Source organism: Ciconia boyciana, chromosome 17, assembly GCF_034638445.1.
Source record: "Ciconia boyciana chromosome 17, ASM3463844v1, whole genome shotgun sequence".
NCBI classification, from domain to species: Eukaryota; Metazoa; Chordata; class Aves; order Ciconiiformes; family Ciconiidae; genus Ciconia; species Ciconia boyciana.
In genome coordinates this window covers 1,541,401-1,566,246 of record NC_132950.1, presented here as the reverse complement: position 1 = coordinate 1,566,246, position 24,846 = coordinate 1,541,401, and the positions used below count along the sequence as shown (strand labels likewise).

At 46.4% G+C, this 24,846-nt stretch overlaps 1 protein-coding gene across 2 annotated transcripts in view; it reads left to right on the top strand.

Annotated features, from left to right (window-relative positions):
* GALNT17 (polypeptide N-acetylgalactosaminyltransferase 17) overlaps window positions 1–24,846 on the top strand; it is a 215,396-nt gene that overhangs the window by 67,852 nt on the left and 122,698 nt on the right. The window contains exons 3-5 of one of the 2 annotated variants that reach the window (XM_072882456.1): window positions 10,763–10,929; window positions 20,014–20,188; window positions 22,914–23,111. In XM_072882456.1, the coding sequence (XP_072738557.1) occupies window positions 10,763–10,929; window positions 20,014–20,188; window positions 22,914–23,111 (540 nt within the window). Of the gene's footprint in view, window positions 1–10,762; window positions 10,930–20,013; window positions 20,189–22,913; window positions 23,112–24,846 lie in introns of those variants that run through there. The other variant, XM_072882457.1, reaches the window with a different exon arrangement.

Below are 24,846 nucleotides of genomic sequence, written 5' to 3'. Positions count from 1 at the left end.
ACAATTTTACATTACTGCCTTTCATCCCATGATCTCTGAGCACTTACAAGCCTGTAATTGTTGAGGATTTGGTTGCCCCTGGGTAGCAGAGTCAGAGTTCCTCTGCTTAATGGCGCTAGCTGGCGCAGTACCAGTCCTTCCTTGGTTGGAAACACAGGGTCTGCTCAGCGGTTTGGCAATGAAGTTGAGAGCAGACCTTGCATCGCAGCCTGGTTGCTCAGGATCCGCACTGCATAGGAGGTCAGGGTGCTTCTCGCTTTGATGCAATGATGCCCGTCTTTGTAAAATGCTATAGACAGCCATTTTCAAAGTGTGTTCCTTCAGTCCATGCCTATTCTGACATTATTCAGCGTTCAGCTCTGGAGGGGACTGTTTTAAAACAAACGTACCAAAAAAATGCTCCTAAATTTTTCTCCCTGTCTGATGCGCTTTGCCTGGGATGACAGAAAGGCCAACAGACTGGCAGAGCCATTGCAGCATGACCTGTGGGTTTTGTTCCTGAGCCCTGCTGACCTCCTGTCACCTTGGGGTTGACCACTTAATTTCTGCATTTCCTCATTTGGAGCAATGATAATGTTAACTTTGAACAACATCGTGTGGTGCTTAAATCATTGATGCCTTAGTTAAGGGGAGAGCAGCCTCCTTCTCCTGAAGACTCTTGACAAACTGAGAGTCCCCAGCTCTGCTGTGGGTGTCCATGGTGTCCAGGTATGTGCAGGTGTGGCCCTGAGGGAGGCATGTTCGCCGCCTTGCAACATGGTCATGCACGGCAAAGGCACTGATCCGTGTCTAGCCCTGACTTGTCATGGTGTATTTTGTCACTGTGCGACTGATGAGGAGCAGGCAAAGAGCCGGGGGGCTCTGTGCAAGAAGCAGAAACAGTGGACGTCGTTACTTGTGCTATCCTGAAAAGTATGTACCTGGCGATAGGCACCCATAGGCTGGCTGTGGGATTATAAACCCATCTGTGTGTTAACCTGCTCTTGGGACCCTGCTCCACCAAAAAAGTCCTGATGCTCTGTCTCTATAATGGGGTAAAATTGTTGGTACGTCCTATTTGGGGAGTGCTCTGAAAGTGCAGTTTTGGGAACCGAAGGGTCAGAGTTTCCTAGGCACTGAAAGATGTATTGATAATTCTTTTAGTTGCAAGATAATGTTTACTTCAGCTTGGCTTTACAAGAGTTTAGTGAAACAGTAATCTATATGATAGTAATTTTGGGGAGAATTCCACTTAATGTGCAGAAATTCTAACCAAGTTGTCTCTTAACGCACCCTTAGCTTTAATGTTGCAGTTCCATATATCATTGTAGGAAAGGCATTTAAAAATGTATGAGCTTATTAAGTTGAACTCTCTCTCTGCTACTGAACCACGTTTTATAGGAAAATCTATAAAATCCTGTAAAAGCTGTGCCAATGTAGTTGAGCACTTTCATGACGCTAACAGTGTTTTTAAGGACAGTAAGTAGCAGGAATCATTTATTCTACTAATCAAAAGAATATTTGCCTATTTAAATATTCAAACCCTCAAGCCTTATACAAGAATGAAATGTCAGGAGCGGATAAGGTCCTGATAAGCACGTTAGCTGGATTTATTTTGTGTGATGGCCAGCAAAGAAGTAATTAATAACTATATTTCAGGAGCCAGATTGGGGAACTACTGGGTGCTCAGAATTAAAAAGTGTGTGTTTGTGGGGGGGGGAATCTAGCCTCTCTAATATGTAGGAGAGGAGGAAATCTTTGAAAACCCATCATCAGGATCTTCTTTTATGAAGAAGTGTGGTATCCATAGTCAGAACCACCAAAGTCTTTGTCTACCCTGTTTTCCTCCACAGACACGTGGGATCTGGGTTCCCCTGTCCATTTTGTGCCACTGTATGACTGGCACAGATTTTCATGCCTAACTATTTCTGTCTGCCCAGTTCATGAGTGTTTATTATGGCTGGTCACATGAAAAAGATGGAGAAGGGGTCCTGTAGGACCCCCATTAGTAGCTACAGGGGTAGCTTCATAGGATGTGGGAGCCACATAGAGCCCTAAAGACTTGGGACATTCTGCAGGCCATGGGTGTTCACGCTTCTCCGTGGTGGTTCCTGCTGTTGGCATTTCAAAAGGGCATGTAGAAGGGATGTCACCTTCATGCGGTGTGGGAGAATTATGTCCTGAGCAGCCCTAAAGGGCATTTCTGCAAAGATGAGTAATGGCATAGCGTCAAAGCTAATGATGATGTAGCTATTGAATAGATACACTGGTCATCAATCAGCCTAAGCACCCGTCAAGGCTAGTACAGAGGGCTTCTGCTCCCGAGACCCTCTGCCACGTGGCAGCAGAAGCAGTGGGTCCAACACCCGTATGTGGCCGTCAGTGTGTTCCCTAAGAGCATAACACAGTGCTGTGTGCTTCCAAAAATTACCTCATATGATGTTGCCTAATCCTTACCTGTGTCAGACATTAGTCAGACCAATTAAATTGTTCTAGTGGCCATGAAAAAGCCACCTCCTGTTACTTTGTTGGCCTTTTCTCCTGTGTGTTTTTCATACTTGACATCCATCCAAAGCAGAATAGAGCCTGGCCATCCTGCTTCTAACACAGAGGCTGTACATGGTGTCCTTCGTGTATCGGGTGAGCAGGATGGGGAACCCTACCAGCTTCATGCTGGAGGAAGGATACAAAGCAATGGGTAGGCCAGCGAGGTCTGAACATCAGCAGGGAGAATGTAAGCAATAATCTTACTCTAACACGGTATCAAGGTTTTACAGTAGACTTCTAAGTTCCTGGTCTGCCAGTAATTTGCTTTTGGGCAGTTGTGTGCCTTATTCTGCATCACCTCTTGAGCTGTCAAGTAGCGACCATTCCTGCACGGGCGGCAGTGGGAAACTTAAAGCCTGCAACGCATTTAAGTCTCCAAGTAGGATGTGCTGCTTTCTCATAACAACAGTTACTTTGCACTGATATTCAAAATGAGTAGGAATTGGTCGTATGTACTGCTGTTCTATAGGGTGGGACTTGGTGTTCTGGGGATTTTCAGCGTGCTAGTGCCCTTTCCTGCTGTGCGCAGCATATAGAAAGTTTTGCTAGCTCTTCTTGGTTATTGAATGTAAGGAGTTGGTAAAGTTCTCCTGTGCTTTGTGGAGCACTAAACAGAGATGCTTTCTTTCCAATCAAGGATGCTGTGTGTGCGGAGAGGGTACCTGCATGTTCTGCTGGCTGTCTCGGTGGTGGTGGTATGGGGCAGGGATGTGTGCTAACGTTACGAGGTGAACAAATTGCAGCGTAACTCTCTGAACTCTTCCTGTGCCTGCCTGCTGTGCCTGCCTGCTATGCCTGCCAGGACGAGCTCTGCTCTTACTGTGACACAGGCTCAGGAGGTATTTTCCTCTGCTGTTTGCAGCGTGGTACCTGAGCCTGGCCTGCAGTGGCTGATTGGCCTTTGCTGCCTTTCTGCACTTGCATATATTTATCTTGAAAACAGCGTCATCAGTCCTGGAGGAGCTGAACGAAGGGAGTGCTGATGCTGTTGCCCATAGCGAGCTGCCCAAGCTTGGAGGTCAGACCTCAGTCCTGCTCTGCGTCCACGTCCAGGAGAGGAGCATGGGATCTGGTTTTGCAGCTGGCAGTGGTTTCCGAGGGGCCCCTCGGGACCTCTCCTTTTGCTGCTGACTGAGGAAGGTTTCAGTGCCAAGGCGAGCGGCTGACCTGCCTTGCTGATGGTCTGTGCTGGAGCCATGATGCCCAATTTGCTCCTACCAGAGCATCGCAGGCCTGTTGGGCAGGCTCGCAGGTTTGTGTCAGATTGGGAACCTCAGCTACAGCTTATTTGGGAAGGGCTTTAAACCAAGGGCAGGCAGGTGATGGGGGCTGGGGGAGGCATATCCTTCCTCTTAGTAAATTGTAAGACCCCACACAGATATAGCTGCACTGCCTTTGACTCTCCCTTGATCTTTGTTGTTCTTCAGTTACTGGTTAGATCCGTGTTTAAAAATAAAAATGTAGTTTGGAGGAAGATGGTTGTCCTCTCCCTAGGCTCTGATGTGGCTTCTGCTCTCTGGCTTAGGCACCATGGTCCTGCCCAGAACCCCTGCGTGTTGCTTCTTTCCTTGTGCTGTAGGGCATGTTTGAGTGCTTCCATTTGCGAGAAGGTTTTGGTTTTTATTGGCATTTCTTGAACTTTCTGTTTGGCTTCACTTGCCATTGTGTTGGCATCCCAGACAGTAGGGAAACGAGTTAAGTGTAGAGGTGGAAGTGACCTTTGCAGAAGGGTTTGTGCTGGTGGGGCTGTGGCAGAGATCAGCTTTGGGCCATGCATTTGCAGACCAAAGGGCGAATGGCCAAATCTGCAAGCAGAACCTCTGCTTATGCTCCAGGCTGTGCCTTGGACAGCGCTGAGGTGGCACCAGCCTGGAGGAAAACAGCTTGTGGCAAAACTGTTGTGTCTGTGTGGTTCCATACAATGCAAAAATGTGTCTCAAAGCAGATGGTGAGACCGTTTTATCCTAGTGTTTTGAGGCACAGGGGGTATGAGGTTAGATTTTTCTTTACCTTCCTTAAAACTGTGATTTAAAAACATCATCAGGGTTCTGTGTCTGCAGCAGCAGATACTTTTCCTTTGGTGTTTTTTTCCTAATATCTCTTTACCACCTGATACTCTTACCAGTTCGCCTCTCTCTGGATCTTGACAGACAACCTCTGCATGTTGTTGCACCCTCATCCCTCAGTTGGAGAGATGGCTCCAGAGGGCTCCAGGGTGGATAATCCATGATGCTTAATAGGCATTAGGAACGATTTATTAGAAATATATCATTAGGAAAATCAGGTTACTGATGGATCATTTTCAGATAGCCTGTTGAAGCCTGTTTTTTATCTAGATCCAAGTATTACCTTTAAAACATTGGACATATTTGAATACCAGGGCACATCTGACCAAAGCAGGCTTTTCAAATTTATGGAGTTCTGCCTCCTCACTGGAAATAAGGACAGCTATACTTTCTGCTTAATGGTATTTAATCTCCACTTAAAACTTTGGTAGGCATATTTGTGTTGGAATTGGGGCGAAGGAGACAGTACAAACAGCACAAATTAGGAAGAAGGTGGTGGTCTTGAAGATTTGAGATTCTGTGCAAAAGAGATGCGTGTGCTGTCAGGAGTGGATGGCTTGAGGGAGGCATATCATGGAAGGTGGAAGATGATTTCTAGAGTCAGTGATTAATGCAATCTTTGATGCAGCATCTGGGATTAGTGGGTACCCGATCTCTCAGTATTAGCAGTATTTCTGCTTTGTGATCTGGGGAGGAAAATACCCTGGGAGGAAAGCAAGCTGCAGGGCTGTCTGTCCAGCTCCTCTCTGGACTAATATCTGAATGCTGTTGCTCGTTTTTTCCAGAGTATGAGAGAGTGGTACTGTTGTCTGTGATGATGGACTTCGAAAGAATGTAATGCATTATTGTCTTTTCCATTAAATTGTTTTTTTGGGAAAGGTGCTACCTGATGGCACCCGTCATCCATAGGAGAAGATGCACTATACGCAGTCTATCAAGTCACATCGTTGGCATAGAAGTCCACCGTCAGCTCTGCGCCAGCACGGTTTGATCTGGAGCTGAAGGATCAGACAAGTGGGTGCCTGTTTTGTCCTGGAACAGTCTGTGTTCCAGGTTGTTCATAAGCTGCACTTATTAGTGCTAATAAATGGCTTGTATTGGGATAGCGAAGGTATAGAAACCATCTGAGTTTGGCTCTCAGTTGCCCGATACTGGACAGTGTGATTCTAGGTGGTTGATGGAAATAGCTTTGCGCCCCAGAAGACAGTTGATATGTATTCGTCAAGTAATAGAGTGGATCATGTTAAATCGCTGAGCAGGAAGAAGTGTTTTTTAAATGTTACTTGCCATTTTGTGGCCTCTTTGTGCTCCAGGAGTGCTTGCTATGATTCCAGGTTATTTTTCTGCTGTGGGATCATGAAGCAGTAAATGATATGATATCCCTTTTCTGTTACCGAGACAGCCAATAAACATCCTAATCTCACTTGCTGCACTGAAGAGCAGATTTACAACTGTGTGGTGAGCATGAAACAAATGATCGAAGGATTCAAAGGCAGACTCCTACAGTAGACAAACACACGTAGTAGCAAAATTTAGGTTTTTTGTTTTGTTTTGAAGCTGGCTGACTTGATTAATGTGGCCTGATGTGTGCCAAGCTGTTCAGCATAAACTCAGCCATATTTCCCCTTCTCCCATCTCCCCTTCTCATCCTCCTTTTGTTTCTGAATGGCTTCTTACATAAAGCAGTAACTGCAAAGAATTCACAGTAAAAACTGTCCTCTGTAAATATATTTTATAAAAGCCCAAACTTGGGCTTCACTTAGAATAAAGATCTCAGACCTGAGAAAGGTGACAGTGTCCACAGTCCAGCAGCTCCGTGGCCTCTGCACCCATCTGTCTCCCTGGTTCCCTTGTGGGGCAGGTGGGGAGGATGTCGGGAGTTGGTCCATGGACGTGCCGGGCAGAGGTTTATGCTGGGTCTGGTGTCTGTGGTCGGTCCATCGGTCTGTTTCTGAAGTGAAAAAGGATGAGTCTGAGCCTTGGACCAAGGATGGAATAAACCCCCTTTCTCCCCTGTTTAAGGACAAGTGACACTCCTCAATGAGAGCTCAGCGAGCTCCTTAAATTAACCCAGTGCCATACGTTGGGAGGTTTTCCCCAGTCTCTCAAAACTTACAGAGAACTTTGTGAGCATGATTTAATGGGATGTAGTCAAGCATGATTTAATAGGACATAAAATGCCTCTTACTCTGATATCCCATCGATCTAAATGAGACAAAACTGTAAGGGATCTGTTTCTTTTTGATACTGATTCACGATACTTTGATAGAAATCCTGCAAGCAGGTGCCAGCCTACGTTTAACTGAAGAGAGTGGGATTTAGTGGGGAAAACGTCATTGTGTAACCTGTGCTACTTAGTTTGCAGGTGTTGGCAAGTAAGTAGCTTTCGGTGCTGTACCAGTCGAGTGTTTCTCATCCAGCAAAGAGGGGATTGTGAGGGATCAACTGCAGCCTGCTTCGGTGTTCTCCAGTCAGAAGTATTTTCAGATGTAGAAGACCAGGTACTGCGCTCTTGTGAACTGGCACAGTGCCTCTGTCGTGCAGCTCTGCCTTGGGCCCACGTGCAGATGTGCACTTGGCTGATGAGCACCTGATACGTGGCGGGGGGGAAGTTTCCCAGACCGCCTTCTGGTAATGATGGAAAACTGGAAGTGGGCAAATTTAAATTTAAAATGAGGTGCTGGTCTTTAACCCTATGGGTAACTAATCACTGACACCAACAGGAACGTATTGTGGTGGTCTCTCCATCATATTTCATTTAAATTTAAAAGTTTTCCAATGTATGCAGTGTTCCCTTGGAAATCCAACTTACTGGACCGAGACTTGCTTGTGGGCAGACCAGATGTGGTGTGAGCTGAGCGTTCCAACTAAAACCTGAGCTTCTCCTCCTAGAAGACGTGAGGAGCTGTGACTGTTTTCCAGCCTATGTAAGAAATGGATTTGCTTTGTGTTCATTCAGGTTCTAGAAAACCTTGGCAAAAATCTCAGCACAACAGGTTTATTCCTAGAGCTTCTAGTCTCCCGTGTGCTGCTTAGCCTCGAGCTCCCCTGAGAACCTTCTCGAATATCACATTTATCTCATTAATTGCTAATCCCCGAAGAGACCAGCCCACGGTCTGAGCTGAGGACTACAGCTGTGTGAGAATCCAGTTCTGGCGCCGTGCATCCCCTTTTGGATAATTAGTGAGACTTGAATCCTGAATTTAGAAGTATTTTGGCCTGGGATCTGAATTTTGAGCATACTGTCTGGCAGACAGCCAAATGCTTTCTTGCCTGAGGGTGATAACTGTGGGCGGAGGGGGACGATGTGTCTCAGTCGGGGTTTGGTAGCCTGTGCATTGCCTGGGACTTGTCTCCGAGCCCCTTGTCATGGCTCCTGTTGGGACCTGGCGCTGGTGCTGGCTTTCTGTGCCATTCCTCTGGGCTGCACTTGAAACGCTGAAGGCAGCAGAAATTTCACAGCATACATCTTCCCACCTTATGCAGCAAACGCAGCCCCTTAGGGCTGAAAAGGTGTTGTGCTTTGGGGTGCGGGGGAGTGGAGATGGAGGATGGAGCTCTGTAAGCTGGAGCGATGGGCAGCCTGGCCGCCTCGCCTGCCCGCTGCTGGCAGGAGCCGGCAGGGTCCAGACCTGCTGACCTGCCGTGAGATGGTCAATCCTCCCTAAACTGCTGTCTCAGATGTTTCTGGGAGTAAAACAGTCAAAACTCTGTGCCTCCACCTGTAAATGGCCTGAACAATAAGGCTGAACCACAGAGTCCAGATCAGTCCCTTTTCTATTTAAAATGCTTAGAAGAAAAAGACCAAACCACCAAACATCCCAAACCCCACCACTTCCCGTCTCGCATACTCATTATTCCTGCTGTCTCTAACAAGTTCTCCGCTGGCCCTTCTAATTACGTTTGAGAGCAAGCGTTTTTTTCCCCCTCTTTCGCCTCCCTGGCCCCAGCAGAGCCCAGAAGCATCAGGTGTTTGCCCGCCCGCCCGCAGGAATATCCGTTGACCCGTCAGCTTGTCGATAACAAACCGCTGCGGCCGAGCCCGGAGGGCTGCAGTCCGATAGCACGTGGCTGTGGGCAGAGAGCATCGCTCGGCCCCGCTGCTGAAGAGGGCCTGTGAGGAAGGCTGACAAACTTGAGGTTAATTTGGTTTTAAATTGCTGCCTTTCCCACTCCTGTAGTTGCAACCAAAGCCACTGGAGAGCACGGTGTTTATGCAAAGCCTTTGCCCCCCCCTCCCCGCCCGCCTTTGGAGAATTGCAGCTTTGTGCGTATGAACAATGCGGGTATTTGGCGGGCCCACTCCTTCCCGGACTTATCTCTTTTCCCTGTCTCTTTGTTCGCCTGTCCTCAGCAATCGGGGAAGGAGAACTGTGATAAGAGTGGCGCAGGGCGAATGCGAATGAGCAGGAGATGAACCTCAAAGGGCTCAGTTTGGATTTTCCTCCAAACCTCTTTGATCACAAACCGAGCTCTTTATCCCCCGAAGCGTGCCCCGGGGGAAGGCTGCCCAGAGGTGTGCAGTGAGGAAATACGCTTGCTCCTGTGACCACCTTCTCTTCAGCTTAGCAGGTTTCAACATATATCAAAAGCAGGTTTTTAATCTTGGAGTCAGTTTACTTAGACTTTCGTGGTGGGATTTCAGGGTCAGTTGTCACTTTACCCCATGGTGACTGTTCATTTTGAAGAGAGATCTTCCCTTTGGAAGATCCTTTTCAGCATTCGGTACGTTCCCTTTTGTAGAGAGCTTGGCTTGCTTTAGGGTAGGCAATAGTTAAATCAAGAAACACAACCTTGTTTTTATCCAGCATACTTGTTTAACTAAAGAAGATTCATAAAGAACTGTGTTTCTGTGAAAATCTTTGTCTCCCAAGTCTCATTTTGGAGTCTGAAGAATGCCTGCTGTTGCCTAAGAAACACCCAGTACAATTAAATACAGAGTCATTGTTGGGGAGTCAATGAGCTTGAAGCAACGCTGGGATGTCATTCCCGCATTTGGTCTTTCTTTGCTTATCTGGGCAGGATTTACTTGGTAAACGCTCATTGTAATTCTGTGAACACTGCTAATGTTGCATGTCTAATCTGTCATGAATGCCGAGAGGGAGCAGGGAGGCTTGTTTTCTTCTTCCCTCGCACGTATTTATTGTAGGGAAAGCTGGAGAGTTTGGTTAAATTGTTTGAAGTAGTTCAAGATTGCCTGTTTGCTTTCTGCAGGTACTTTATTAAGATTAGGTTTCTGGTTAGGATAAAGTGTGGCATTAAAACAACACCCGTATCTCTTTGGGAACAACGTGTGCTCCTTGGAGAGCTGTGGGTTACCTGGAAGACCTCTTCCACTTGGAGCTACCCTAGTTCTGCTCCGTGGGTGTCCTTGGTCTCAAGGTCTGGTGTATCGATGTAATGTGAACCTGTGGCTTGCCAGGGATGATGCTGGCTGATGGGCAACCTGGGAGCTCCTTCCGCTTCTGTCCCACTCTGATATGCAGAAATGTGTCTAAGCAGGTACTCAGCCACAAAACCAGCTCGAGTTAAGCAATTACTCCTGAAACCCAGAGAGATGACCGCAAGTTTTTGTTGTTAATCTATCCTGGCTGTGAAGTACGAAGACACCAGTTCATGGCAATGCTCTGCTGGGGTACTTCACAGACAGGAATGTCTTCAGAAGTATCTGCAAAGAAAGCTAAAACATTTATTAAGATTATTTAACCAAGGGTCATTTCATATTCATTTCGTTCCAAAGAAATGGGAAGAAAATTCACAAGTGCCGTTTAAGAACAGAACTAATTTCTGAGCACCTATTAATCTTAAAACAGAATAGGAATGTGGAGTTTCACTTTATATGGTAAAGCCATTTTCTCAGTTCTGGAGGGTGCATTTTGTTACATGCCCACAGCCATAGGTACGTAGACACGCAAACACAACCTCAGTTAAGCGACCTCTGGATTTGCACCCTGCCCTTGGTGCTCTCAGCCCGGAGGATGCTCTCCATCCCTGCTATCTCTTCCTAGACAGCACTGCTGAAATTAGGCACAGGCAGCTATAATATGTGGCTGTGCAAAGCTGTGGGATGTCAGCCATCGTCGTGCTGTGTATTAAATGTGTGCCTGACTTGAAGCGCTGTGCTGTGTGCTCTGCTAACCCCGTCTCTCTCTCTGCCCTTTGTGCTACAGGTGTAAAGAGCTGAAATATGGTAAGGACCTACCCCAGATCTCCATCATCTTCATCTTCGTGAACGAAGCGCTGTCAGTTATCCTGCGATCGGTGCACAGCGCTGTTAATCATACGCCAGCTCACCTCCTGAAGGAGATTATCCTTGTGGACGACAACAGTGATGAAGGTTAGCAGCACTGGGATCTCGAATCTCCAAAACACCAGAGGGATGTTTAATTTCTTAAAATTTCATGAAGGAGTCGTGCTCCTTTGGGAGCGGTGACACTGCTGGGAGGCACATGGTATGAGGTGACAAGTGTGCTGGCTGGCACACCAGTTTTCTCCAGCTTCTGTAGCAAAAAAGGAACAGGATCAAACCAAAGTTAAAATCTTAGATAGTTATTGATTGAAAGTGTAGCTGCAAGGTAGAAGGCTAAAGGAAGCCAGAAAGCCATCTTACCTTTCTCTTCACGGTAGCATCCAGAAGTTCTGGTTTCAGGTGTATCCTTGTTTCTAATAATAACACTTTGGTTGTTGCTCAGATGCACCTCTAAATATTTACCACGGATATGAGGGATGAAACCCTGGAGCCTAGTGAGCTATTCTGCTTTGGCTCCTTGCAGTGGTGTTAAACGAGACATTTTCTCTGTATGTGCCTCAGTTTCCCTATCTGTAAAATAACATCCCAGGCTTTATAAATGACTGGGGCCCTGTAGAGGCATTCCTTCCTCTTATGTTATGTTTTTGATATGAGAAGGACAAGTAAAGAGGAAGAAGAGGAAACAAACACAGCCAACCTGCTCAAGTCAGGCCATGGCAAACTGTGGAGGGGGCTGTTAGGTTTTCCACGTTACACACGTGTGTCCTTTGGTTCAACCTGCTCTCAGTCACTGTTGCAATCCCTTCCCTTCTGGCTTTTAATAAGACAAAGCTGCAGGAGGTGGTTTCACGTGGAAGCATTTTCAGACTCTGATTCTTCCAAGATTTGTTTTTCGCAATACACAGTTGGATAATGTCATTAGGGTAGTTAAAAATCTTCATGAAGAACAGCAAATGGTTAAGTTACTTTGATTACTGCCTTCTTTATTTGTACTGCATGCTTTTTAATATTTTTTATTTTAAAAAATAGGCATGTGCTGTGGATGCTGTGATCAAAAGGGAAGAATAGGGAGTGTGCAGGATGTGGAGAGCTCATTTCCAGAGGGAGCCTGAGAGGTTGCTTGTCTGTCTGCAGTGAGATGAGATGGTATACAGCAAGCTACTCAAGCCTGTAAAAATAGGCACTCAAATACCACAGTAATGAGCACCATAGAAAGCTGATGAATTATAATTACCAGTAAAAGAAGCAGGAGGGCAGCTTCTCAGCTGATGGAAATCACAGCATCTCTAGTGCAAAAGCTAGGATGATGTGCACCAGTGAAGCCATGGGATTTCAGAGCTGGAACTATTTGGCTAGTGAGGAGAAAGTGCAGGTGATCTGTCGCTGCAGTATTTAGCATTGCCCAGTACTTAAAGGGTTCGAAATGCCAAAATGACATGCTGCTTCTCCAAATTTTACTATATCAATGGGGTGAAGAGAAGAACACTCTTTAAAAGAGAACCCATTGGTAATAATTATTGAGCTTCTCTATCCATTGCCACTCACAAAGAAATATGTTTCTAAACAGCCTCCACCCATCATTCAGTATGCAGCACCAAGGCTAATATTGAGTCAAGTACTCTGGAGACACTATTGAAAGGCACAGGACAACGAGATGAATCCTTTCAAAAAGCATTGCCCCCCCCCCCCCCCGCGTAAGCTGAGACTGCAGCTGGCAGCAAGGATGCAGAATTAAATCTCTTTATCCTCCACTGAGATTGCAAGGCACTGTCTTCCCTGGCTGTTTGCTGCGAGGGCTGGGCCAGTGCTGGAGGGCTCTGGTGGTGGGGCTGGATGGTGGCAGGGTGTTGACAGGGCAGCGAGACGGGTGGCCAAGCTTGTGGCGTGCTCAAGCACGTCCAGCCCTGGGATTTCCTCTTTGTGCCTGTTTTTGCAGGCTGACCAAGCTGCCTGGGTTGTGTTGGAGTGCTCTGTGGCACCCACCTATCCAGGGAGGCAGATGCAGGTAAATGACCTAAATTGAGGGACAAATTCATACCTTGTGTGCAGGAGGTGGGAAAATCCCAACCTCCTCGCACACCTAGGCAACGCGCACTCTGCATCCCACCAAGAGGGATGCATTGATTGAGTCAGGAATGCGAGCATCCGGGGTCCCTAGTGATGGGCCAGGGTTGTGCTGAGGGTTGTACAACACCTGAACACCAAAGCGGCTCTGTCCTCAAAAACCTTGCGATGGAAGTATACAAGGAGAGTGGGTGTAGGGAATGAGGCGATACTATTAGCCAGTAGGGTTAGTTAGTAATGTCAGTACTATGCTGTTGAGTCTTTGTAGGCATCATGACAAATGAGATTTTTAAGGATGGATTTGAAGGAAGATAATGAGGTAACTTGGCAGATGTTTATGGAGAGCTCCTCCCAAGCGTGTAATAATCTAGTTTTCTCATGTAAAAGAAATTATACAAACCAGAACATATCTCTGGAATCCATGCACTCACTCTCTGCATTGTCAAGGAGCTTCAATGACAGCAAAGAATTATTAATGGCAATAACATTGTCGTATAGTTCCCACTAATGGTAGGAAATAATTATAAGCAGCAATAGCAACATTGTATAGTTGATGCTGTGGATATTACAAACAAAGTCCTTGCAATACTTGGATTTGGCTTCTACAGGAAAATAATTACAGGAAAATAGTTTCTTATGAGCTCTAAGATTTAGAGGTGAATCCTGGAGGATCAAGTGCTGGTTTGAAGCAGAGGGTGGGGTTCTGTGGGTACGACTTTGGTGGTTGTGATTGAACAAGAGAAGGAATTACTTTAGCCTCTTTGTGAGCAGCGGTGTGTGTTTGAGGGACAATTTCTATGGGCGTATGGCTTGTCGCTGTAGCCTGAGCAAAGCCTTTGGGCTCAGTTTTATACACCTGAAAGAACGTTGACCTTAGTGGCTCAAAACCAGTAGCTGTGCTGTACCCTGGTGGGTTACCAGAAGCAACTTCTGGGCAAGTTGCGAAAGGCTCATGAAAGTCCATGGCTCAGGGCTGCACGCAGAGGGGTTTCTGTGTAGATTTTGTCAGGGAGCATTTCACACAGATGTGAAGAGGAAATACAGCTTGTATGGGTAATTGAAAAACAAAACATGTTCCCAAACCAAATATTAAAAGACCCCTGGGATTTCCAAGTTAACTTCAAGTTTTAAAATTAGTCCCAGGGATGGAGGTAAGAACTGCATAACCAGGGCACCCCTGGCTGTTACTTGCCCTTCAGGTAGACCACTAACTAGTTACACAGACACGATCAAAACCTTTTTGGTGTTTTGTAGTTTTCAGACTGGAACAAACTGCTTCTGAAGACTCATTAGACACTTCTTGCTCTTATCTTTGTGTAACGAGGTATGTACAACAACACTGCACAACATAAAAGTATGCAATGAGAGATTAAAAGCTAATAAGCACGGTCATTCTGATTCTTTATATCTGAGCTGTAAACAGATAAAAGATACCAATGTATTGTAATGGGGGAAAAAATCCCTCCTTGAAGGAAAAAGCTTGGGGAGTTGTAGTTTGAACCCCCTTCTCCCTTGAGCTGCACATTATACTTCGTAAAGACTTTTTTGGAGTCTGCTTTTGTTTGTGTTTGTTGCAGGGGTGTAATTACAAAGCCAGTGTGCAGGTTGTGTTTCTGAGTGATAACATGTTTCCTAGGTTGTTGGAGGGATGCAGCAATGTGCCCCTGAGATGTTACGTTATCTCGCAGCTGCACACTTTCTCTGAGTCTGTTGCTTAATCATCACCTGCTTTTTTTTTTTGCTGTCTGTCTTTTAGTCTTTTTAATCTGGGATAATATCTCTTTGAAAAGCAAACCTCTCGGTATAAAAGAAAACCTTTGGATAAAAGACTGCTTAAAGGAGCTGGCTACACTCAGGGAGACATGCTATGGGTTGTAATTTACCTCGATGTAATGTATTAGCTGTGACTTGATATATCGCTTTCTTGTTTTGCAGCTAATTTCAACAGCAACAACAGTGGTCCGTGCATGCTCTCCCAGGAGCTGGCTCGCTTGCGTTTCATGTGTGTTTGTTTAGAGGAAGGTTTTAACAGACTTGCAAGAAGCTGAGTCATATCTCAGCTTTTCCTAGGCGCTGGTCCAACCCGAGTGCCTAATTATTCCAGTTGCTCAAACAGAAGATGGGTTGCTTAATTGCAGCAGACCTGGTACTGTCTCAGTGGTGTTCAGGTCCGAGGCTTTCAGGCCCTGCCAAGGCGTGGAGGAGAGCAGCAGACCTCCTTAGTTTGTCTGTATTTGGCTTTTGCTGAACCACATGAACCGGAGACTTGCAGCCAAATGCACCTAGTGGGACCAGCTTTGCCTGTAACCCTGTATGAGAATTCATTCCTGCACCTGCTCCCCTTTTCACAGTTTCCTCTTCAGTATTTGCAAGCAAACATCAAAAGCTTCGGAGACTCACCTGGCTCTGAGTCTTGCTGCAAAAAGTCTCATACTCGTTTATTTCCTGTTGAAGGAGTTTCTTTTGTGAGTTTGTGCCTCAGAAATCCAGCCTGTGATGGCTTTGGTGTTTCAGAGAGGCGAGAGCGTGGGATAAGGGAGTGCTGGTGTCCCCTGTGGCACTGGAGCGCTCCCAGCCCTGACTCCTGTGTCCTCCAGCTTTCAGTGTTCCTGATAACAGCCTTGGGCTCTGTAGACTTTTCCCACCCAGCTCAGCCTGGCAAACATGACCATGTTTTCTTTAGGGGTGTAGAGGCGGTGCAGTCCACTCCCTGGGACCACCTGGGAATTGTTGTCTAAGAAATTTTCTGATGTTGGTAGTTCTCTGCGCTCCTCTGGTGCCGTTGGTCTTTGCTCCTTTCTTTGCTTGGCACCAAGCAGTTCCCATCTTTAGTTCTGGGGACTTTGGCAGGATTTGTGGTGTGGACCAAAGAGCAGTGGATGTTCCTGCGGTTGCCTCTGGGCTAATGTGTGTCATGGTTACTTTTAGTGGGATCAGGTGGTTCAATTTCTCTGGCAGGCCTATTTCCCAGAAAGCTCATGTATGTGACAAAATACTTTGCAATAGATAACATAAGTCATTGCAGCTGGCAGATGGGTTTTTTAATAGAGCAACAGGTCTATTGGATTGTAGTTTCTTGCACTTGCCCTTCAGTGAAGATCAATACAGACAGATAGATAACAAAAGGCAGGACTGAAATTGAACCTGCTGGCATTTTCAGTAGGGTTTCTCACTGCAAATCTTCCCTGGAGTAGCTCGTGCAATGGCAAAGACCAAACGTTCACAAATACCTCCATGTGCAAATATTGGTTGCATCCTTAATAAACATGACTTAAGAATGATGTGGGTGTGCTTTGAAGAATAGTCCAGTAGGCGTCCTCAAAGGATGCCTGAGTGTTGGGGGGAAGAGTGTCATAGGGTACAGAAGAGAAAGGAGTCTCTAGATTCCATTGCAGTGCTTAGTGTTTGGATCAAATTACTGGTTGTGTAGCCCGCGTAGGTCCACCCACTCAGATACCTCACGAGTGCATGGCCTAAATAAGTGGTCCTTTGATTAGGAAGGATGAAGGTGAGCTGAGGAGCTGCTGCTCTGCTCCCATCTTGATCCTGACTTTCTTTGTCATTGCTTTGCATTCATTTCAGTTTATGAACATTGGGCTGATTATCATGCTAAAATTATCATCAGCTCAGTGGATATCTAGTGGATATTCTCGTTTTCATCTTGGTGAGCTGAAGGGGCGAAAGCACTGCTGTGACGCTGTGCAAGGCAGAGGTGGGGAGAATGGCAGCAAGTTATCTGAACTGCGAGATGCTTTCTCCCCTGCTGTAGTTTGCATGAAGTCCTGAAAATAGCAGATCCAAAGGCCGGGTTGCGAGTTTGTGTGGAAGCTGACTCCCTTAAGCAAGGGTATCTATTATTGCCCATTAGTGCAAGTCATTTAATTCCTGGCATACTGCTTCAGACCTCCCAACCTTTCTATTACAGCTCTGGGACGTGCTGCAAAGATACAGCAGTTGGGGATGAAACATTTCTTAAGTTAATATGACAGACGAAAAGCTTTGCTGCTACTGACAATGCAACAGCTCTCCGCATCCTCAGGCTGGAGCCACGCGTTCTGGCAACACACGTAGAGCTGCCGAGAGTTGTTTTCCTGTTACGCTAATGGCACTCAATGAAGTGACTGCTGAGTGAAGGAAAACACAGGGTAAAATTAGGAATGACTTCAAATGACTTGGATTAAGATTAGATTTGTGAGTGAGTTACGATTTCCAGCCCACCGGAGTTCATGTGGCGGGAGCTGAGCATGTCTGGTCCTGCGGGGTCAGCATCCGCAGGACCGGGGGAGCTCTGCCAGCACGGCTGTGCCAGCACTGAGGTTTCCACTGATGCTTTTCGACTATCAATCAGTCCTGCTTATCGATGAGGGGAGACCTGGATCAAGGCTGACTTGATACTTGAACGGGAGTTTTGCAGAGCGTTCGTGGAGACTGGCATTTCACTTTTGTTACCCAATACTGGATTTTCCACACCTGCACTTCTGGATGCGCTGAGAAATGAAATACAAAGCCCACCCCATCTCTGCCTGCTGGCTGGATGCCCAGTTGAGTGCCAAGTTTGTATCTCACCATACCAAAATAGTGCTCAGCAGCCGCTGTGCACCATGCCCTCCTCCCGCAGAGCTGCAGACCAGCTCAGAAGGGCGAGAGACTGGCAAAGGCTAGCACAGATGTGCAGACATCCTCTCCGTTACGGCTTGGACATGCACGTAAGAAAAGTGAATTCTCTCCCCCAAAAGATGTGTGCTGTGGGCTGAGCCAGACTGGGAGGGAAGGCGGGAAGCAAAGCCCAGAAATCTGTGCAAGGTTGTACAGGAAGCCCTTAGCGGAGAGAGGGTCTGGAATCACATTTCCCATGTCTAGTTAATGCTTTCGTCTCACTTGCGTGTTTCTCCACTTGGGTAGCAGCCCGTTAGGGATGCTTGTAGCGTGCTTGTGGGCAGGAGAGGGGCACTCTGGCCTCTGCTAATGAACGGGGTGGTGGGTTAGAATGATGCTAATCATAAGCGTCTTCTCCACCGGCTCTCCGTGGTCACCTCGTGCCATTTCGCAGGTGCATGGGTGTGCTGTACTGGCCTTCGTGCTCCTAGCAGATCAGTTTTTCACCTGTTGGCATCCAGCATCCTTTCAGAAAGGAGGAGGATGCGGCTGTGGCTCCCCGGGGAGTTTCTGACGAGCTGCCTGTTACACAGCATGGTGGGCGTAGGAATCTCTCGGGCTTCACCCTTCACTGCCTTTGAGACATGACGTTACAATTCTTCCCTCTTTCACTGGAGCTATGTGCTCCTTCGAGCTGCTCAAACGATTCCCATGAAGATTTTTCCTGTTTTCCTTCAACTGAGATTAAAACTCCAATTTGAAAGTTGTTTTAGTTGTTCAGTCTAGCCTGTAATGCTGTGGTCTGCAGCATTACTGACTTACCTTCTGACAAAAACATGTGAGACGCCAGCGCTATGCTTGTGGGGTTTCATCTGTCAAAAATTCTGTGTCTCTGTCTCCTTAAAACCATTCGGAAGAGTTGTTGTCTCCATAAAAGATTGGTTTTTCTCTGAGTGGCTCAGCATGAAATGGAAGTTGCTGAGTTATGTATGTATGTGATGCAGATGCTTTGAATTGAGGAAGGGGTTCATTTGCTTTATTCTTTTTATTCCCACTTCAGCATAAAAGAGAAATGAGACTTGGGAAATTGATATGTGAGGGGAACCATCCCAGAAAGGCAATCTGAAGAAAGCACATTTTATGTGCTTGGAAGAAGGCGTGGAAGGGGAGGGAACAGATAATCCCTTTTCCTTTGACGATTTCTCAGGCTAAGCCCAGCAGATGGGACTTGCTGTTTACTCTTTTGGTCTCCAATGCCATGTTTCCTTCATGTAGGAACCCATGTGTTCTCATATGCCTCAAGTATTTTACCATGTGGATTATATTAATGGTGACTTTTTTTTTTCTTTTATTTTTCTGGAGAGAGAGAGTATGTGTGAAGGGTAGTAGACTATAATTTGGGCTCACGGACCATATCTTAATTTTCTGCTATCCTGGAGCCTCATAGGGATAAAAGACAGTCTCAGGAACTGCTTTCATGGTGTTAAGAGTCCGTGTTGGTACACAGCGATATTGTAGTCTAACAGTAAATGACCTCACACTTGTGGGATAACAGTATTGCTTAGCTTTTACAGAGTATTTCTCGTCAGTAGATCTTCGTGCATTTAACTGATGCACCAGGAAGTAAAAGGACCAAGGTTTCTGGTAGAGCACTATCGGTTTTCCAAATTGTTGAAAAAACATACTGGTACGTACCCCTTATTGTAGCCTTTCATATGCTTCCACGTTCAAAGTCCTGTGTGTCTTTTATACTCAATACTTGTAACTGCCAAAAAGTTTAATGCTGGTAAGGACAGCAGGCTGACAGATCCATTATGTTCTCAGCCGTAGCACATACACAGGCTTAGACAACATAATTAAATGATCTGCAATTTCCACTGAACAGAAGATACGTGGTATGAGCATCTTTTGAATGAAGCCAAAAATCTCTTCCATCCTATCATAAAAGCAGGGGGAATTTCAACTTTCCTAGTGGCAAAGCTTGGAAAGCACACAGCAAATGCCAAGACTGCAGTAGTGAGGCTGAGTAAAAAGAATAGTGACGCTCATACACAGTTTTGATGTAGTGTAAGTTACTTCAGATGGGGTTTCCAGCATTTCTAGCAATCCATTCAGTTAAAATCTCTGTCAGAAATGCAGAGCACTAGTGTTTGGTATCCATGGGTTGACTTCTTTCTATTCTTGTCTTTCGGTGGGGTGATACCCAGGTATTGCAAGGCAATCTAGCTGCCTCTTGCTGCCACCCTTTGGCTCTAAAGATGGCATTTGGGCTCCTTAGTCATCCAACAGCAATGTTTTTGGCAGCCTTGAATTTCTTTTGTAAGGGTTGTGGTCAGTCCACCGTCAGGTGGTCTTTTGCATCGATTGACCCTAAATGATCATATCCCTCCCAGTGGTGTTGAGAGATGTGTGGCTCCAGTAAGTTATGTTCGTATCCATCAATACAGTGGGTTTATTTTAGGTGAAAACTGTTGCACCTTTTCAATGGGTTCTCTGGCACTTCTTCTCTAGAGGAACTGAAGGCACCACTAGAAGAATACGTCAATAAACGATACCCAGGGCTCGTGAAGGTGGTGCGCAACCAGAAGAGGGAAGGCCTTATCCGAGCTCGTATAGAAGGCTGGAAAGCTGCCACTGGCCAGATCACTGGATTTTTTGATGCTCATGTGGAGTTCACTGCCGGCTGGTAGGTGCTCAACCTCAAGGTCTCGGTTAGAGTGTGTGTGATGCATTAAACAAGGGACAGTCCATGATTTTGTATGTATGTGTTTGCAAACAAGTCCACTGGCTTTTCTTAATCCTGTCTTCCTTCTGTACTGAATGGCCACCGATGAGATATGATGGGAGGATACAAGGAAAACCTTTCCTTTCCCTTGTTTTCTGTAATCATTTTCTATTGCCTCCTTTTATGCGTGCCCCCCGTTTATATTTTTCAGGTTGATTTCCCATTCCCTTAGCCCTGAGTAATTTCTGTAAGTTTAAAAAAGCCCAGACAGCAAGGGATTGAAAGAGATGGTGTTTCCCGCTTCCTTGCCCTTTGGAGCTGGATCCCACTGAGGGAAGGCTTAGATGTTTTAGATTGATTTGTTTCTTCTGCAGCGAGGAATAAGTGCAAAGGTGCAGAAGCAGTGTTTCATAAGGATTTTTTTCAGAGAGATTCAGAACATTTGAGTTCAAGTGGCTTAAGTTTGAGTCTAGATCATGAGAGGAGCCCGAGAGTGATTTTTTTTTTTTTTTTCCTCTAACCAAGTGTAAAAAGTAAATGGACCATGTTTAGAAAAGTGGAGGTAGAAGAAGCTAACTTGTGTCTAATTTGAACAGAGAGTAACATCCACAAGAAAAATGCTTTAGCAGCTGCAAACAAAGAGTTCTGCACAGTTATTGAATTCTTTGTAATGACAATGCAGCTGAAGGGTGTCTTTAAGAGCTGTTTCTTATGTTGATATCTGTATTCCCAGCTAAACATTCCTCTCTTCAGGTCATTAAGTCCTCACACCTGATTTTCTTGATATACAGAGGAAGCTCCCATTTACCTGAGCTCTTGAAACAGCTTTTCCAGGGATAGAGAGTGAGCTTTTCTGCAGCGTGGGCTTGACTCACTCTGGTCTTACATACCCGCTGCTGTCACTGGAGGCACCAAGACTGCAAGTTGCTCCTTGTGTTGGCAGTCTGAGCCCAGGTCGGTCAGTGGCTCTTGGGCTGCAGAGGTGAGGCTGAGCGCACCCCCTGCTCTGAACACATTTTGATGTCCCGGAGATTAATTTTATAGCTATAGAGTCCTCGAACTGTGTCTCAAGGGAAAAAAGACCTGTCAGATAGGTTTCAAGAATTTACCCTGTTCTGCCCAGGGATGTGGTTTTTTGGATTTGGTGGAAGTTTGGACTGGGTAAGTCATGGTTAAACAGAACACATCCTTCATGGCCTTGCTTTACAGAAGGGAAGTTTTCGAGCCAGGCTTCCCAGCCTGTGGATTGTGTTTTCATGCAGGATGTCTACCTGTGCATGGCAGCGTGGGAATCTGTGTGCAGCTACCCTGCAGATGCACATGGGAGCTTTACACAGGATAACTATCCAGGCGGAACAGAAGGATGTGAGAGCAGCTGTGTTATGGCAAACCAAGGGCCTGTCTAGCCTCCTGTTACGCCACTAACCATAGCCAGAAGCCTAGGAAAGCATATATGGGTAGGGCTAGCACATACAACATTCCTTCAGAGTATGCTACTGAAGTCCAACAATTTGCAGATATGGGGCAGACATGGCTTCTATGTATTTAGCAACCCTCACTGCATTTCTCATGAGTCTTTTCCTATTGTCTGTTGAGCCCATGTAAACTTCAGGCATTCACAGCATCCTTGGGTAAAGGTGCTCCACACCTTAGCTGCCCACTGTGGAAAAAGCTAACTCCTTGTTGTCCATCTTGAGCCTCTTTCTTTTGATGGTCCATAGTTCTTGTATGGAAAGAGTCTCCAGGGGGTCATGGAGCACCCTCTCCGAGCTGCTCTTGGCCGTACACTCGGCCCACGCTGCAAAACTGGCCCCTAGTTAATGTATCGTCTGATTTCATTGCTACCCAAGTAAAGATGTCAGGAAAGCTCAGTTTAAAAACATGGACATTTTGAAAATTAAAAAGTTGAGAATATGGAATTATTACTTAATAATGCTTTTTTAAACCAGCACACCAGAGAAAACATGGTGTACTAGTTCTGCAGGAAAAGATAAGGTCCAGTTTCAGAGGCTTCGATTCATTTCCACAGCTTAATGCCTTAGTTTGTGGAAATAGTCCTTTCCTTGTACTGATAGCTTCAGCTGGTCCATGAATTTGTGTAGTCAGTTGTGTAGGAGAGTGCTAAAACTCCCCAGGCCTCCAGGTCTGTGGCTACCTGAGCTCTGTGCCCGGCGGCTGGCCTCGCTGCTCTGACGGCAGCTCCACGCAAGGGATGTGTCGGGTGGGAAATCCCATCAAGTGGAAGTGCTGAAGCCTCTTGCAGCATCTCCCTCGTGGCTGACAAAGCCTGGCAAGCCTTTCAGAAATAACCTTTTAAACTTGGCAGCGCAAGTGCTTTGCCTCTCTGTGCGATTTCTGTGCTGCCAAAAGCATGGGCAAGCGGAAGGGTGAGACAGAGGCCGGTGTGTTGCGATCTGGGGTCACTCGCTGACTCTGCGAGGAGCCTCGTGACAGTCTCCGGCCTCCTCAGTCTGGGTTTTGCTCTGTCTCTCTGAAGACATGATGCCACTTGTGAATGGGAGCAGAGAGGAGTCCACATTATTCCCTTCTGTTTAGTGAATGGTGACGAGAACGCCTGTTTTCTTACCCTCATTTAAGTGCACAAGCTGTACAAAAGCTACGGTCTCCATCTGCAAATTATGGGAGAAATTAATTGTCTCTTCCTGTGGTTTTTTTTACCACTCAGGGCTGAGCCGGTACTTTCACGAATTCAGGAAAATCGGAGAAGGGTCATTCTTCCCTCCATAGACAACATCAAGCAGGACAACTTCGAGGTGCAGCGTTACGAGAACTCTGCCCATGGGTACAGCTGGGAGCTGTGGTGCATGTACATCAGCCCCCCCAAGGACTGGTGGGATGCCGGGGATCCCTCGCTGCCCATCAGGTACGTCGCAGAGCCCTGGGCCCCTCGCACTCCATCAGCGAGGTGCAATGAGGCAAAATGCAGAAAGATAAAGTGAGGAGGCCAGGTTACAGGGGTTGGATATATAGAATCATAACGTGAGCCAGCTCGGAGAGGCTGTAACACAAGCCTGGAGGGGTTTTGCTAGCGTGAAGGGATTTGGAAGGGGGTATGTACTTGGTAACAATCTGCAAAAACACTGGGGAAGCATAGGAACTGTGTAGATTTGTACAGTCTTATGTTTAACTGCATATGACAAAGTCGCTTTACCTTAATTACAGCATTAAGTTTTTGCAAATCATAAGGAATGAGGTGATTATTCCTGTGTAATGAACTGAGCGTGAATTCATGAAATATAGTGCTGTTTTTTCTTGAACTACTTTTTAGTACATCTCCTCTCAGGGCAAACTTTGTAAAAATGTATCTTGGGTTGTTCTAACACTTCAGCTTACAGGGTCGGCAGCTCTGAAATGTTGCCCCAGCCCCTCCAGACTTCAGGTGTGGGACAAGGCTGACCTGTCCTCCAGACTTCAGGTTCGGACAAAACAGAAGCAGGAAGGGAGGGAATAGCTCGGTGTGGGAGGGAGACTGGGGCTGCTCTGTACACAGAGGTCAATGATTTTTCCCTTGACAGCCCCTAAATATCAGAAGCGATGCTATGATCAGGAGTGGTTTTCTGGCCAGGTGAATAGGATATATTGCTCCTAACTTGGTTAATATGGAGAAGGCTCGTCCTCAGGCATATAACAGATGCGTATGTGCAAATCCACACCTGATCTGAATTCTGAACCAAAATATCTGTGCTTTGATCAATTATATAATCCCTGGAAGCTGAAATTAGGGCTATTCCCATTCACACAGAGACCTTTCTATTCCTTTGGGCTCCCTTTGTTCTAGACAGCATATTCAGCCATCAGTGAAGGAATTGACAGTTTACCCTGGACAGGAATCAAGTCTTTGAGGAATAAACAGTTATTTTAACCAAATGCAAGCTGCCGGACTTGTTAAAGGAGGGGCTGAATGGCTGCCGTATACAGGAGGTGAAGCTGAGGAATTCAAAAGCCTTTGCAAGTGAGGGGTGAGCAATGTGGTGCTGGCAGTCCCTCCGGCCGCGTGACGCTGGTGCCCAAACTGGTGCCTCTGGAGGATGATAAAAGTGGACCATCTCCGTTGTGATAAGCCTTTCTCAGCCAGTGGGTGTAAAAGTCAAGAAAGTGTTGCAGGGAAGAGCAACCTCTTTTATTATGCTAAACTGCTGTAGTTGGGAGAAACAGGCAAGCTTTGGCATTCGGGATGTCCCGTGTGACTGCGACGTGACCCCAGGAGCTTACTGTGGTTCAAAAATGGGCAGGCAGGGTGCATTGAGGAAACTGGACCCATCCAGATACGACATTTAAATGTATGGCATAACCTTCTGTTACATCGTTCTCCAAGGATGTGGTTTTAATTTCAGTTTCACTGTGCTTAGGGGGGTAGTTAAGGAGGGCAAGCCATGGCGGAGGGAGATGGGGAGGAACAGGCTTCTTTGTGGAAGCTGGTGTTTGATGGCAGGGGACATGAGAAGGGAAGGAGACCGGGAAGAAGAGTGAGTGACCGAGGAGGAGGAGGAGGAGGAGGAGAGCTATGGGCAGCCGAAGGGTTGGATGCCTGTGAAGAGGGGGAGTGGGGAGATCAGTGCCTAATGCAAGGAGGATGGAGGCTTTTTAGAACGTAGCTT